Source organism: Amborella trichopoda, chromosome 3 (assembly GCF_054954075.1).
Source record: "Amborella trichopoda isolate Santa Cruz 75 chromosome 3, AtrichopodaSantaCruz75HAP2 v2.0, whole genome shotgun sequence".
NCBI lineage: Eukaryota > Viridiplantae > Streptophyta > Magnoliopsida > Amborellales > Amborellaceae > Amborella > Amborella trichopoda.
In genome coordinates this window covers 8,699,525-8,713,384 of record NC_142338.1, presented here as the reverse complement: position 1 = coordinate 8,713,384, position 13,860 = coordinate 8,699,525, and the positions used below count along the sequence as shown (strand labels likewise).

The 13,860-nt window shown below is 36.1% G+C and overlaps 1 protein-coding gene across 1 annotated transcript; it reads right to left on the bottom strand.

Annotated features, from left to right (window-relative positions):
* Window positions 1-1,419: 1,419 nt before the first annotated feature.
* Window positions 1,420-13,089, bottom strand: AXR4 (alpha/beta-Hydrolases superfamily protein). The gene is made up of 2 exons (XM_006838198.4): window positions 11,860-13,089; window positions 1,420-2,069 (listed from the first exon to the last, which is right to left on the bottom strand). Exons 1-2 carry the CDS (start codon window positions 13,057-13,059, stop codon window positions 1,854-1,856), a joined length of 1,416 nt encoding a protein of 471 aa, XP_006838261.1. The 5' UTR covers window positions 13,060-13,089; the 3' UTR covers window positions 1,420-1,853.
* Between the last annotated feature and the right edge of the window lie 771 nt (window positions 13,090-13,860).

Here is a 13,860-nt window from a genome sequence, read left to right as displayed (position 1 = left end):
GATCCTAATAGGGTCTGAATTCCAAGTTTCATATCCAAATTGGGTCAATTCTCACCCTTGCAAATTGATTCTTTAAAATCAAATTTTTTCATTAAGTTTCAACTTCATTTGGATGTGTTTTTTTAATCATTGTTTTAAATATACTTTTTATATGGATGTGTTTTTTTAATCATTGTTTTAAATATACTTTTTATATGTGGGAAAAGTTTATATAGAGCCGAAGCTCTAAACAATCAAATTTGAGCCGACCTCGAAAATTTCACTAGAAGTGGTTGTTTTGATGTCTAAATATCCTCAAATTGATCATCTCAACATCAATATGCATGAACATGAGAAAAAAAATGGATTTCAATTTTTGGAAATAGTATATTTTATAACGCATTTTTGGACCATCAATTTTCAAAAATTTCAAGTTTTCATAGATCTGCCGATCTACACTATTTTTGAAGCTTTAAACTTTATAAATAAAGATGAAAACATATTTTATGGCTATCCCAAGTATTTTCAGTATTGAAACTACATTTTTTGGTACTATTGGAAGATAGGCTCTAATTTGATTGTTTAAAGCCTAGATTCTATACAAACCAAATCCTTTATATTTTATTAGATTTAATTATTAATTTTAAATTTTTTTTAAAATTTTTTTTTAATTGCCTTGGACTTGCCCAATTAAGCCGATTGAACCGGCCCATATCCGTTCCGATTCGTTAGGAAGAAGGTGGACGAAGATTGGAAGATGCAATGCGGAAGAGAAAGCTCTGCGGAAGAAGGAAGAGGTAGAGAGAGAGGGAGACTGCCATTGATTTTTTTACAATCAAAGGCCGTCTATCAAAAATGGCACCCGCTGTTTCGTTGTTTACAATCAAGGCCCTGAATCTTGCATGATTGTTGATTTCTTGTGAACTTTTACCAGGAATCAGGGCGAAATAATCTATTCTCACCAAAATTTTAGGAAACCTCTCCTTCTAGAACCCATACCATACAAAGTGAATATGTGACCAGATGAAAGATTGATGGGTGAGAAAGCTCTCCTGATTCTTGCCAAAGTTTAGGATTTCTATTTTTTGGGAAGAAAGTAGTTGGCCCGTTCTTCTTTTCTTTCTTTTCTTATTTTGAATTTCTATTTTTTGGTTTTTTATTTATTTTTAATTTCTTATGGGGTTTTTGGTTGGGGACTCGCCGTGTTACTAGGGCGAGACCATGTTACTCAGCCAAGTCTGAGTGGACTCAGCCATGTCACGGTACACTGCATAAGAGTTTCTCCGGAGCTCATGTCAATGAGATAAAAGAACTTGCAAAGTCAGTGCCATAATCAGTGTTCAGAAACTCAAGAGGCTTATAAAATGAAATTATCAAATTTAAAAGTAGAACAACTGAATTGAAAATGGTTGTAAACTCTTATCAAGCTCTTGGAATCTCTGGAACAAGAACCCTTTTTCTTTTTTTGTGTTCACTTTTTATTTGGGAAAATAAAATCTAAAAAGCGTCCAGGAAAGTTAATAGCCTTCAGAGGTAACTAGTTCTCTGCAAGTATAGCAAGCATAGCACGCATAAATGAAGCGATCCTACTAAAAGAATATACATAACAGCATACATTACAGCACTTCTCAAGGAAAAAAACTAATGAAGCAAACAGCCTTTGTAAGAACTTGTCTTGCATAATGTCCAGCAGATGATGCATTACACCATCACCATTGTATCACTGGTATGCTTGAGTTGAGCCTGAAATGGAAGTACCGATCGAGCTCAAATGGTAAATTAGAACATCATTTGAGCAGTAAGCAGAAGGTGATTGTTGAAACTTATGTAAGAAAAACAGAATGACCATCGAGCAGCTTCACCACAGATCACCCTCAACCACCATGTCCAAGACCATATGCATCCATGTAACCAGCTTGATGACCATGAAAATCACCCCCATGATGATGGTGATTAGAGGAATCCTTTGCCTCGTCAAACATTTTCCGAATATGCTCAGGTATAGGGTCTTCCTTCATCTCTCTAATAGATTTCGGCAAAGAAGACACAAAATCTGCAATGGCTTCACTTATCTCGTCTGGTACATCTTCCTGGAGAAACAATTCAGAGAGAAACATCAGACCATTAGATTAAGCAATGAGGTTTAGAAGAGTGGATCTGGCCGACTTTTCATTTGTAAGATCTTTGGATCATATTCACAAGTTACAAGTTGTAGAGGTCCGAACCTGCTAACTTTTACGGAAGATAGTCAATTAGATATTGCAGTTGATTCAGTAAAAAAGAAATTCCATATTATCTAAAAAATTTCAAATTAACCCCAATTTTTAAATGACCAGAAAGACATAACATTGATTAAATGAGCTAAAATCCCCACATTCACTTATAAAAGACCAATTAAGTCCCCTGACATTTGGAATGGCATAAATCCATATTTTCAAATATATGACCTGCCCAAAGTTTTCAAAATTAGTTGGAATCCAATTAGGCACCAGTACCGACAAGAGTCACTTCACATGATGATGTCAAATACCTTAGACCCCAACGAGATACCCCATATGTTGGAATAACTTGAACTAGGATGCATAAAACTCAATTTATTTGAAAAAATGAGCATACTGATCCTACAACTCAGAACCGACAAAAACAATTAGCTACCCATAAAAATATCCTCTTATATGATAGTAACTTAATGATTCCAATTCCCAAATCTGTTCACAAGAACCTAGGAATCTCGTATTTCACAATATAATTAGTTATTTTAGGTGTTTTTTAATTCTCCATGCTTGTCGTGCTTTTACTCAAATTTTATTTCAAAAACAATTCATTCTAGTGCCATTCCTGTTCTTGTGTTTCCATACAACAACTGCCACGGGCCAGTTATGTACCAAGAAATGCAACTTGGCCGCCATATCACAATTTCAAACATTTTGAAACGTGAAACAATGCACATGGCACAACCTGCTAAGGATAAGGCGGATGTTGGTTGTTTGCTTATTGATTCTGACATTTAACTTGTTGACCTTATGTCATGTGTTTGAATCCCAGTCCCACCTTACATCATGAGTTTGAATTCCACACTTTCTATCATCTTTTTAAGTACATTTCTCATAGATTTTTGTGGATGGGGTTTTGGCGCGTCAGCCAATGCACCTATCCAAATGAGATCTCCTTCCAAAAAACTATTTTTGAGATAGTTTTGTTATGTAAATTTTCACAGGCCGATAACCTCGACCATTACGATCATGAATTTGAAAGAAAAAAAAAAAGGATTGTGAAGTTCAAAATAGACTATTCTAAACTTTGTATTTGGATCGTTCATGATAATACTTTCTCAGATAATCAGATCTGTAAGTGAAAGTAATGTGCCCAAACCATGTCTAACAGTTCTTGGGCCTTGAATACAGGAGGTAACACAAAGCGTCCCAAACATGTATAGGATCACTTTAGCTTCTTGATGCCAAATTGCAAACCTTGTCTTTCGACCAATTTTTCCTAGCACTCAATCCCCTTAAACTGACCAATCCTATCTCAAAGGACTAACCATCAACAACACTGAATGCTTCGATCAATTTCAAATTGGTATACCCTCCTCCTCTCCATAGTGGAGGGCATGCGATATTTTGTATAGAGCAGCCACTTGGTGGACTGCCTCTTTTTGTAAACTCTCTTCATCTTAATACAATGTTAACATTCTTAAAAAAAAAAAAGAGAAAAAAAAAACTGTAATTTGAATTATATGTTTATGACATGAATATATGATACTCATATAATCTATTTTTATATATTAAGCAAGATGGTTTCCTCCTTATTCCTCATTATCAATTTATTCAAATTTTGTCCTTTTGGCTATAACATTTTAATTAAACCTGTGAAGAAGGTGCATCTTACTAGTACTAATCTTATTCAAGCCCTAACTCTACTGAGCCGAATAGTAAAGTTACACCAACAATTAATAAAAAGCGTTAAAGGGGAAGAATCATAATGGAAACGTCATGAAGATCCGTCCCAAAAAAGTGGACAATTGAACTCAGGAATGAACTAACGAAGATTGATGCAGGATGCTTTTGAGAAGCATAATTTCTCAACCAAGTATCTGATTGATCCAATGTATGACTTGTTTCTACGACAACAACTGGTAGCAAATATATAGTGTTTTGGTATTTCATACGTTTTTTATGATATGATGGCTTCTAGTGTCGGAAGATAATTTATCTCAACAAGGACAACTGGGCAACATGGATCTTTTACATGGTAAAAATCTGTGTACCCATGGCATGAAAAATCACAAACCAAGTGATATGTGAGATGATGAATGGAAGAAATTGGAGAGAATGACCCTTTCATCTGTTCAAGGACCGTTGGATTATGAAGTATTATACCATGTGTTTGGTGAAATATCTACACAATCTGTGTGGAGGAAGCAGCATAATTGCATTATGTCTTTGGAAGGAGGAAGCAAAATAATTTTATAAGGGAAAATTACACATATATCCGCTATTTTAAGCATTATTACAATTTCACGGTTCACCTAGAATTCTTACTCATGCATTCAAAATTTTGGATATTACATGCATACTCTTTCTTAGAAGCCCCGAAATTTTTTTCCAATATTGCATTATTTTCGGATCTTCAGGATCCGAATAAAAAAAATTTGGACTTCCAAGGTCCAAAAAAAATTTTGGATATCCAAGGTTCGAAATAATCTTCGGACCTTCAAAGTTTGCAATTGCCATGTTTTCCGATCTTCAAGATCTGAAATTAAAAAACAAAAAATTGGACCCTAAAAGATTTTGGACCTCCAAGGTCCGAAATTATGGATAGACGTGGAGTACTTTTGCATTCAAGAGTTTTGAGCATTTAAATTTAAAATTTTAGTACTTTTTTATTTTCTATTGGGTGAGAATAAATAAATTTTTCATAATAATATGACAAGGGGAACTATGCTATTCTCCACAAGTTTTTAAAAGTGGGCACCTATAGTTGTTCCCATATGAATATACTGTGTCTACTCCCTCACCAAAAAGGCTTATTTATGAAATTTTTTATTTAAAACTCTTGGGAACCACAATAATTATTTGATGATTATTTTCAAAAGAAACAAACTTTAATTTTGAGTTTTGTGACAATTAGATCTAGATCTTCAAAATTTGGACGTTCTCAATTCAATCCTGAGGCACTAGTTTTTTTAGTGCAAAGAGAGTCTATTTCGGATATTTTATTAATTGAGATTAGTTTATGAGTTGTAGAGATTACATCCCCAAATTTTGAGATCTAATAAGCATCCCTAATATATGATTTGCCGGAGAGAGTAAATGGACAATATACTCCTACGGGAGTAAGAAGTTTTTTGGCTTTTCTTTTGGTTGGGTTTCATTTGGATGAATAAAATAGAATTCGTACCTTGAAGGTCTGAAATTATTAAACTATTCAGGGGTTTTTTTTTTTGACAAAGTTATATAGGAATGGAACTTGAGACGTCAGGCTATGAAAACCAAGCCTCTACCGTCTTGACCCAAAGCTTGATTCCTTAAAATTTTTCGAATATTGATAATCTGAAAACTGTAATTTGTCACTTAGAGAAAATGAAAATTTCGGATCTTGAAAATCTGAAAAGGGCAATTTGGTCATTTTTAAAAATGCCGAGAAAATGTTGTAATAATGGATATAAAACGGGTAGAGTTGTAATAATAGAAAATTTAAGGTGATATTCTAATATCAATAAAACTAATGGATATATGTATAATTTTCCACTATTTATAATCTCTTTGGAAGGAAGAAAGCCAAGAAGAGAAAAGCATTGGCAAATGGAGATCGTCACAAATTCATAGGTAGATACTATCAAGTCATGGGGAGCAACATTGCAAGTCACTTGCTATGATTGTGGCATCAAACGACAGATGAAGGGAGAGTGATGGAAGTGTAATTGAGACCACAAAGAACTAAACAATGATGGAGATAAAGAAACCACAAGTACTTCTATGGAATGTGATATTGGTATGGTTCTAGCTGGTGATGGAAATTGTCTCGGTAGATAATAACAATGTTTGGATCATTGATTCAAGAGTCTCTTACCATGCAATCCCATTTAGAAATTTGTTTACATCATACAATTTGGGAGACTTTAGGTTTCTTCACATGGATGATAAAAATACTTTTGAGTATTCTGAGGGTAAGGAGGTTCATGCCTCCAAACGAATCATGGCATCAAGTTGGTTCTCAAAGTAAGACATACCCCAGATCATCCCATAAATTTAATCTCTACAAATATGCACCACATTTCATGAGGCAAGCTGGGAAGTTGATGATGGGTTCACTTGTGGTGGGCAAGCGCTAAAGTGTGATGCCCTTTATGCCTTGTAAACAAGGTTATCCAAGACAGAGACAGAGACAAACACAGCTGTCAAGCATTTCCCATCAATTTTGTAGCATAAGCACGGTGACCGGAATGGGAAGATAGAGAAGATCTTCGCAGAGAAGAGGGATTCACGGCTTGAAAGTCAACCAAGTGCAAGATAATGAAAGATAGGGGAAGCAGAAAGAACCATCATTATCATCGGATCAGAATTCATGATAGAGATGCAGCAAAAGTTTTACACTGCCAACCTAACACAACCCTCCTCTTTTCTCATCCGGGCTTGGGACCGACAATGGGGAGTTAGCAGAAATAACCACCATTGCCTCAATTGATAAGAGGTACAAAGGGATGTAAACCATCTAAAGAGGAAGGGTGGAAGCAAGCTATGCAAGAGGGAAGGAGTTCCTTGCATAAGGAACACACTTATAAATTGGCATGGGTGTCAAAAGGAAATAAAATGAATATGGATTAGTTTTCAAGGTAAAGACAAAGACAGATGAATGCATCTGAGAGCTAAACCAGTCATCAAGCCACATGCATATTCTTCAAGTTGAGTGTCACGAAGACCCCTTTAGTTGTGAAGGAGAAGGGTTTGGATAATCCCCCATTGGATTGGCTATAGGGAGATGTATCTCCACTACACGTCAAGCAGACAAGATGAGAGGGTTTCTAGAAAGTCAGGGTAAGAGAGCAATATTTAGCAATATCATGGAATCTTAAGCATCTCAGAGGTTCTTTCAAAATAGGTTGGAGCATTGGAAATTTAAACCTAAGATAGGGAGATCCACAGATGCCAACATGCAACTAGAAAAGTTCATACTATAGGTAATACCATCAGGTTTGATGAGAAAGTCCCTTTGAAGAATGAGCAGAAGCTCATGAGAGCTTAGCAGGAATACTTGAGTAACAAGTGTTATGGGCAAGATTCACAAAGAGGAGCCCTCCTCATAAGTCGAGGGGCAAGATTGTAGGGTGTCTTCATCCTCATGAGAATGGTGTCCTTATTTTGGGATTATACATGGGTCCCTATAGGGGATTCTATTTAGGTGTACTGATTTTTTAAAGAAAGAAAATTGATGAGCAAACCCACATACTGAAAAAGGTGCTTTGCGGTATCTTTAGAGTGTGAAAGGGAAGGAAAGGTGACCAAACCTTTAGTTGTGGTCGCTTCTCTCTACGGTTTCCAAAGAGAAGATACGAGAAATAGAGAAGCCATTCATAGAGAGCCTCTCTCAAAGCTTCCTAGAAAGAGGAGAAAAAGAGAGAATAAGGAAACCCACTTTCACTGAGAGCTTCCCTCAAGATTTCAAGGACGAGAATGAGAGAAGAGAGAAATGAGAAACCCCATTTCACAGAGAACCATTCTCTAGGGTCTAAAGAGAGAATAAGAAAGGGAAAAAGGAAGCCTTTCACAAATAACCTTTCTCTAGAGTTTCTAGAGAGAGCAGAAGAAATGGAAGAAGGATAAATAACTCTTCTCATAAAGAGTCTTTCTCTAGAGTTTCTAGAGAGAGCAGAAGAAATGGAAGAAGGATTAAGAATTCTTCTCATAAAGAGTTCTTCTCTAGAGTTACTTAAGAGAGAAGAAGGAAGCCTTTCATAAAAGAGTATTTTTCTAGAGTTTCTAGGGAGAGAACAAGAAAGGAAGAGAGCGTCAAGCCAAGGGAAATATCAGCTTGGGAAGATGAGGAGTCTTTTTTCTTGCATAATGGATTATAGATTGCCCCATAGTTTTTCCCTTCATATTGAGAGGTTTTCGATGTAAATTTGTGTGTTCCTATTTTTCTCTTTCCTTCTCTCCCTAGAAACCATAAAGAGAGGCTCTCTTGAAGGGTTCACGCTTTCTCTTATCTTCTCTCTCCAGAAGCCTTAGAGCAAGGCTCAAACACCCAAAGGTTTGGTCGGCTTTGCTTACCTCTCACACTTTGGAGAAAGTCCAAAGTGCAAATTTTATACAAGTGGGTTTTTTTATCAATTTTCTAAAATTGGTAAGTACAATCAAATAGATATGCCTTTAAAGACCTACATATATCCAAAAAAGGACACCCATAACTAATAGTGTTATAGGTAGGTGTCCATCCTCATGACGATGAACATCCAACAATAGAGCTAAAAGGTGGGGCTCCTCAACTAGGGTAAACCTCACATGAAGTTAAGCTTTGCTTTTTGGAAGCTTCTTGCAACAATCTCCCCTTGGCTGGGAAGACTGGCCCTCAAGTTTTACTCTCCATATTTTCTTAAGAGTTTCTTAAATTTTTATAGGAAACCTCTGTTGGTAGTATAAGACCAAGGGGTTAGAAATGCAATATTTTAAAAAATTTCTATTGTATTTAAACTCAAGGGTTTAAATGCATGAATATCTTAATACAAAACCATAATACATATATTCCAACCTACAAACATGGTTTATACATATTTAAATAATAAAAATTCAACCCTAATAGATCCTTTACAGATCCCTTACTCAAAAATACAATTAAACTCAATACAATATTCAAACACTCACAATGTACATCTCTACAAAATATTACATGACTTGCACTCACAATTCCTCATTATATCAAAATTATATGATAATTCCATCTTCATTCTTCATCCTCATCATATATCAAATGTCTCATACACATCATACACTTAATCATAATAATCCAATGAGATTTCAATTCACATAAACAATAAAACATAGCATGAAAGCTCATACTGCAAGATTAAAGAACAATCTCAATATTCACATAATATACTCAATTTAACCGACCATGAATCACTTAATAACTGTAAATACATCAAATTAATAGGCAAACATACATGGAGGAAGTCATGGTTTGAACCCTTTGTTCCGGGGGACTAAAGAGTCTTCTGAGGACTTAAGTTTGTCTCATTGTCCAAGGCAGGGGTGATAATAATAACTCAAGGAGATCAATCTAATGGAAAACAAATGATCACTTTTATTTCACTTAATGAGGATCAAATCATGAGAGAGACATGTATCAAAACAGTCATTCAGAGTTTGAGAGAGAGATTATACAAAATAAGGGAGTTATAGTAAAACTACACTATGTGGTCCATAAGGGAACACATGAACGTTTCAACATTAAAAAAGGAACTCAAGGGACTATTTCATATGCTCAAATATGATGAAATAAACCTCTCATCAGTTGTATATTATCAGTAAAAATTTTAGAAAAATAAGATCAAGAAAATCAATGTGAAACTACTCAAGATCATGAAATAAGCAAACTAATATACACATACCACGTGTATGGAGTACACTATTGCTTTAAGACTCTTCAAATATCAAGTTTTCATGACCAAAAGATGAAGAAAGTTACTGTAAATTAAGAATTACAGCATGCTTTGATAATGAAAATGAAGTAGGAATTGAAATATAAGAAGAAAAATCAATACCTTAGTGAAGCAATAGTATGGACTTGATCACACATGAGGGACTATTCTATAAAAGGGTTTCAAATGAAAGCTCAAGGAATAAGATAGTCTCATGGGTGGCCACGTTTTTGTTAAGGGGGCTTTCTCTCTCTCTTTGAAGTGAATACTCAAATTAGGGTTATAATTGATCCTACAAGTTACTTTTATACTTAAATCAAGATGGATTTGATCTTGGTCCTTGATGCCTTAGATCAATGGCACATGAGAGGCTTTTATCCAAACCACTTATCCATATCTTATCACCAAGATCAATGGATGAGCTTTTGACACCCTGCACTCCTTAAAACCTAGGTTTATAGTCATTTTACCTTAAAGACCCTAGCTCCATGTATTATTTTCCATTAAATCCAAATTCATATTTACACTTATGCCAATAGTTTTTGAATAATTTGTGAGAGTCAATAAAAGCCAAAGACATGGACATAAAGGTAATATGGGACATCCACACATGTGAATAAAATATCTTATAAAATCACCAATAAGATTTCAACAACACTAAAATTTCACATGAGTCAAGCCCATAAGGTGGTGTCACATAAGAAATATCCATTTGCCACAAAATCATGTGGATAATAATATAAATCAACTTAATTTTTAAAATCCCATGACTTCACATATGCTAAAAATGGCACATGTGAGAAAAAAAAATATGCGACTTAAATCAAACTTAAGTCATAATAATATATAACACTTTAAATAACAAGATAACATGTAAAAAGAATTAATGACAAATAGGTCCCCACATGGATATGAGTATGACATCAGCTTGATGTCATCCACTAGTGGGGAGGTGGGGGTGCCACATGGCATCCCTATGGCCACTTGGGATCCATGTGGCATCCCATAGGATGTCCTTGTTTGGCATTTATGTAAAACAAATTTAAAAATCACACTTTTGATGATTTAAAAATTCTGAAATTTTTTCCAAAAATCCCAAAAATTCTCCGAATGATTTTTCAATATTATTACACATTTTTATCATCAATATAAAATCTTTTCTCATCAATTTTAGATTAATTTGGGTCAAAGATAAATGAGATCTCTAAACTTATAACACTAGTCAGAGTCTTCCATTGGGCTAACCCGAATGACGTTCTACCGGTGTCTCAAGCCGACCCAACAGACCTATGCTCTACAGTTTATGGAAATGACACATAAGTGATCACATCAAAGTTGCTTAACCAGAGCTTCCCGTCACCGAGGGTTCAATGGATTACTGGTACACCCCTGTGAGACATACTCTTACTCAAATACAGGGGTCCTCTCAAACTACATGTGCACTAGCTCTTCTAAGTCGGATAATACTCTAGAAGAGTGGCTTCCCCATACGACTGTGGGTGCACATGCCATGAAACGGTTTCGTGTCAGGATACGGGCTCATGTCCCATGAGCCGATCATTCCATACAAGGCGAATATTCTTTTAAATACTCGTGTTCTATTATTCTCGATTGGATTCTCCAAGCCTTGGCTTATCACATCAACTATGAGGCATTATAATCAATATAGTTCTGACTGGGAGATAAGCCTCACACCTCCCCGTAGTTCACTCTCCAAATGCATACTCTTAATGCCTTAAATACTCGGGGTATATGAATATGGGCCCCAGTGCATCAAGCACCCAGATTCAGTCTCTCTCTAAGTCCTACTGAACATAAGACTCTTGACTTTAAGGCCTTGAAAGGCCACATAGCCAACAACCTCATCTATTACACAAGGTTGTGATTTAAGTGTGGCATGTGTGGTTGAACAGATATTCACCATGCTTTACAATGTAGTATAGAACTATAGATGTAGATTATTCTATTCCCGCCCTGACCACTAAGACCCTGTAACAATGATGTCTTCTACAGATTAACATTCCACTAAGGTCTATTATTGCACAACACCCAAAATGGAAGTCTAAACAGTCAAAGAATAAACAGTATCCAAATGAAACAGTTTTCTTCACTGCAACAAGCAGCATTTCATAACTAGATGCATATAAGAAATGGGTAGAGCTCAGATTATCAATTAAATTTCCAATTAAGAAAAAAAAAAAAAACACTTAAGCTATTCGCTATTAATTCAAGTAAGCCATTACCTGAGGCCACCTCCCACCAGAATGAGTGACAAAACCAGCCTGTGGAAAAACTGAAGCAACCTGTCTCCCCTTTTCTGTCCATTCTCTCGACCAATCCCGTGACCACAATATATGAACAGGAATTTCTCTCATCATATCAGAACCTGCCCATGCTGTGAAACCAAAGCTCGAATTCAGGCCATCACCAGCTTCCACAACTGCTCTCCTCCCATCTCTACCCTTCAAAAGAACCCTATGAGCCTCTGCAACTGACTTCTCCATCGACCGTGAACAACATAACCTAACAAACATTGAAAAGGCAGTTGATGAACCTAATACCAATTCTCTTATCAGTGGTATTTTTAGAGCCCAAATTGGCAGAGAAGGGGCAGTCTCTGACGCATCAATAAGTGTAATGCTTCGCACCAATTTTAAATTACCTGATACCCAAATTGCTCCCGATTCTAGGGCTGAATCATGGAGAACCACATGAACCGGAGCTAGACCTAGACAATCGATCACCTGCCCTATAATTTGACCCACTTCTTCGGAACTCAAACCTAAAGGCTTCAATCTCAATGTCTTATAGACCCTAATTTCATTCTCCACGTATGGAAGCCCTCCAGTCTCAATGAGTTGATCAAAACCCCAAAACAAGCCCTTTTCTTTGATTTTATCGTACACTTCCATGACCTTAGAAAAGACACCAGGTGTGAACTCCTCTTCTACCAAGATGGTCTTATCAGAGAACCCTGAACCAGGAAGATCAATCGCTATCACATGAAATCCTTTCAAGGCCAGCGAAGCTATAATGCGACGAAACGAATAAGAACTGCACCCTAATCCATGGAGTAAAACTACGGTTTCTCCATCTCTAGGGCCATCTTCAACCACAAAAACCTGGATTGATTGTTGATCAGAGCCTATTTGGGCCTTAATCAGTTTACCACTTGTGAAGTGAGAGCGAAGATCAGGAGACAGACTGAGAAACCAGGACTTATCATCTTCCTGGACAAGGAAGCTCAAAGCTATGAAGACTACAGTGATAAGAGACACTACTGCAGTGAAATAAGCCCAGAAAGTGAATACATTTGCAGAGAGCTCACCACTTTTAGGATTGGAGGCCGAATCTTTTTCCTGTTTTTGTTGATTTTCGGCCATATTTGGATCTGGAGTTATGTTTTCGCCTTCTTGGTTTGATTTTCCGCCATTTCTGGACATTTATTTCTCTTTTTCTTCCGGTGAAAGGTGCTCTCCTTTTCGAGAGTCGAGCTCCCGCAGCATGAATTGCGCTAGTTAGCGAGTCAGAGAATGTAATATATCGGCCAACCAAAATATCGGTAAAAAATTTTATTTTAAAAAATTGGAGGAAAAGTCGGGTAAAAAATAGCTTAAAACATCAAATATGGACTTTCCAAGCCGTTTACCTCAACCCAACTTTTTTTTTAACATATTTTTCTCAAAAATCAATTTTTCTGGTTAATGCCCTTAATACAAAAAGTTCACTTCTTTTTTCTTTTTTTTTTTCTTTTTTTTTTTGTTTACGAAAATACCCTTCTTTTCCCTGACCAATTATTTTCGTTAGAGAGAGCAGCCGGGCGTTTAAAAGAGGCGGTCCAGCCATTATTTTGTTGGAATGGGTAGTCCGGCATTTCATTGTGACGGTATGGGGATTGGAGAAATGGATAATCCGGCATTTTGAAATAGCGGTCAAGCATTTTGAAAGGCAATCCAGCGTTAGTGGCGCTACGGCATTTTGAAGGCGCGGTTCGACGTTTTGAAGTGAACAGTTCGACAATATACAAGTGCGGTCCAGCTTTTCTTTTTATTGGGATCCGAAAATGATTTTTTATATCCATAAAGGGTATTTTTGTCAAAAAAAATAACTTTTTGTATTGGAGGTATTAGCTAAAAGAAAGTTAATTTTAGGGAAAAAAATGTTGAGAAAAGTTAGGCTCCATAAAATGCGTAGAAAGCTTATATTTGGGGCTTTTAAGCAATCTTCCCTAAAAAATACATAGA

Excerpts from the sequence above, each read along its gene's own strand:
- AXR4 (XM_006838198.4), bottom strand. The coding sequence starts at position 13,059 with ATGTCCAGAAATGGCGGAAAATCAAACCAAGAAGGCGAAAACATAACT. Across the intron at positions 2,070-11,859 it reads CTGGTGGGAGGTGGCCTCAG|GAAGATGTACCAGACGAGAT; the intron begins GTAATGGCTTAC and ends TTGTTTCTCCAG.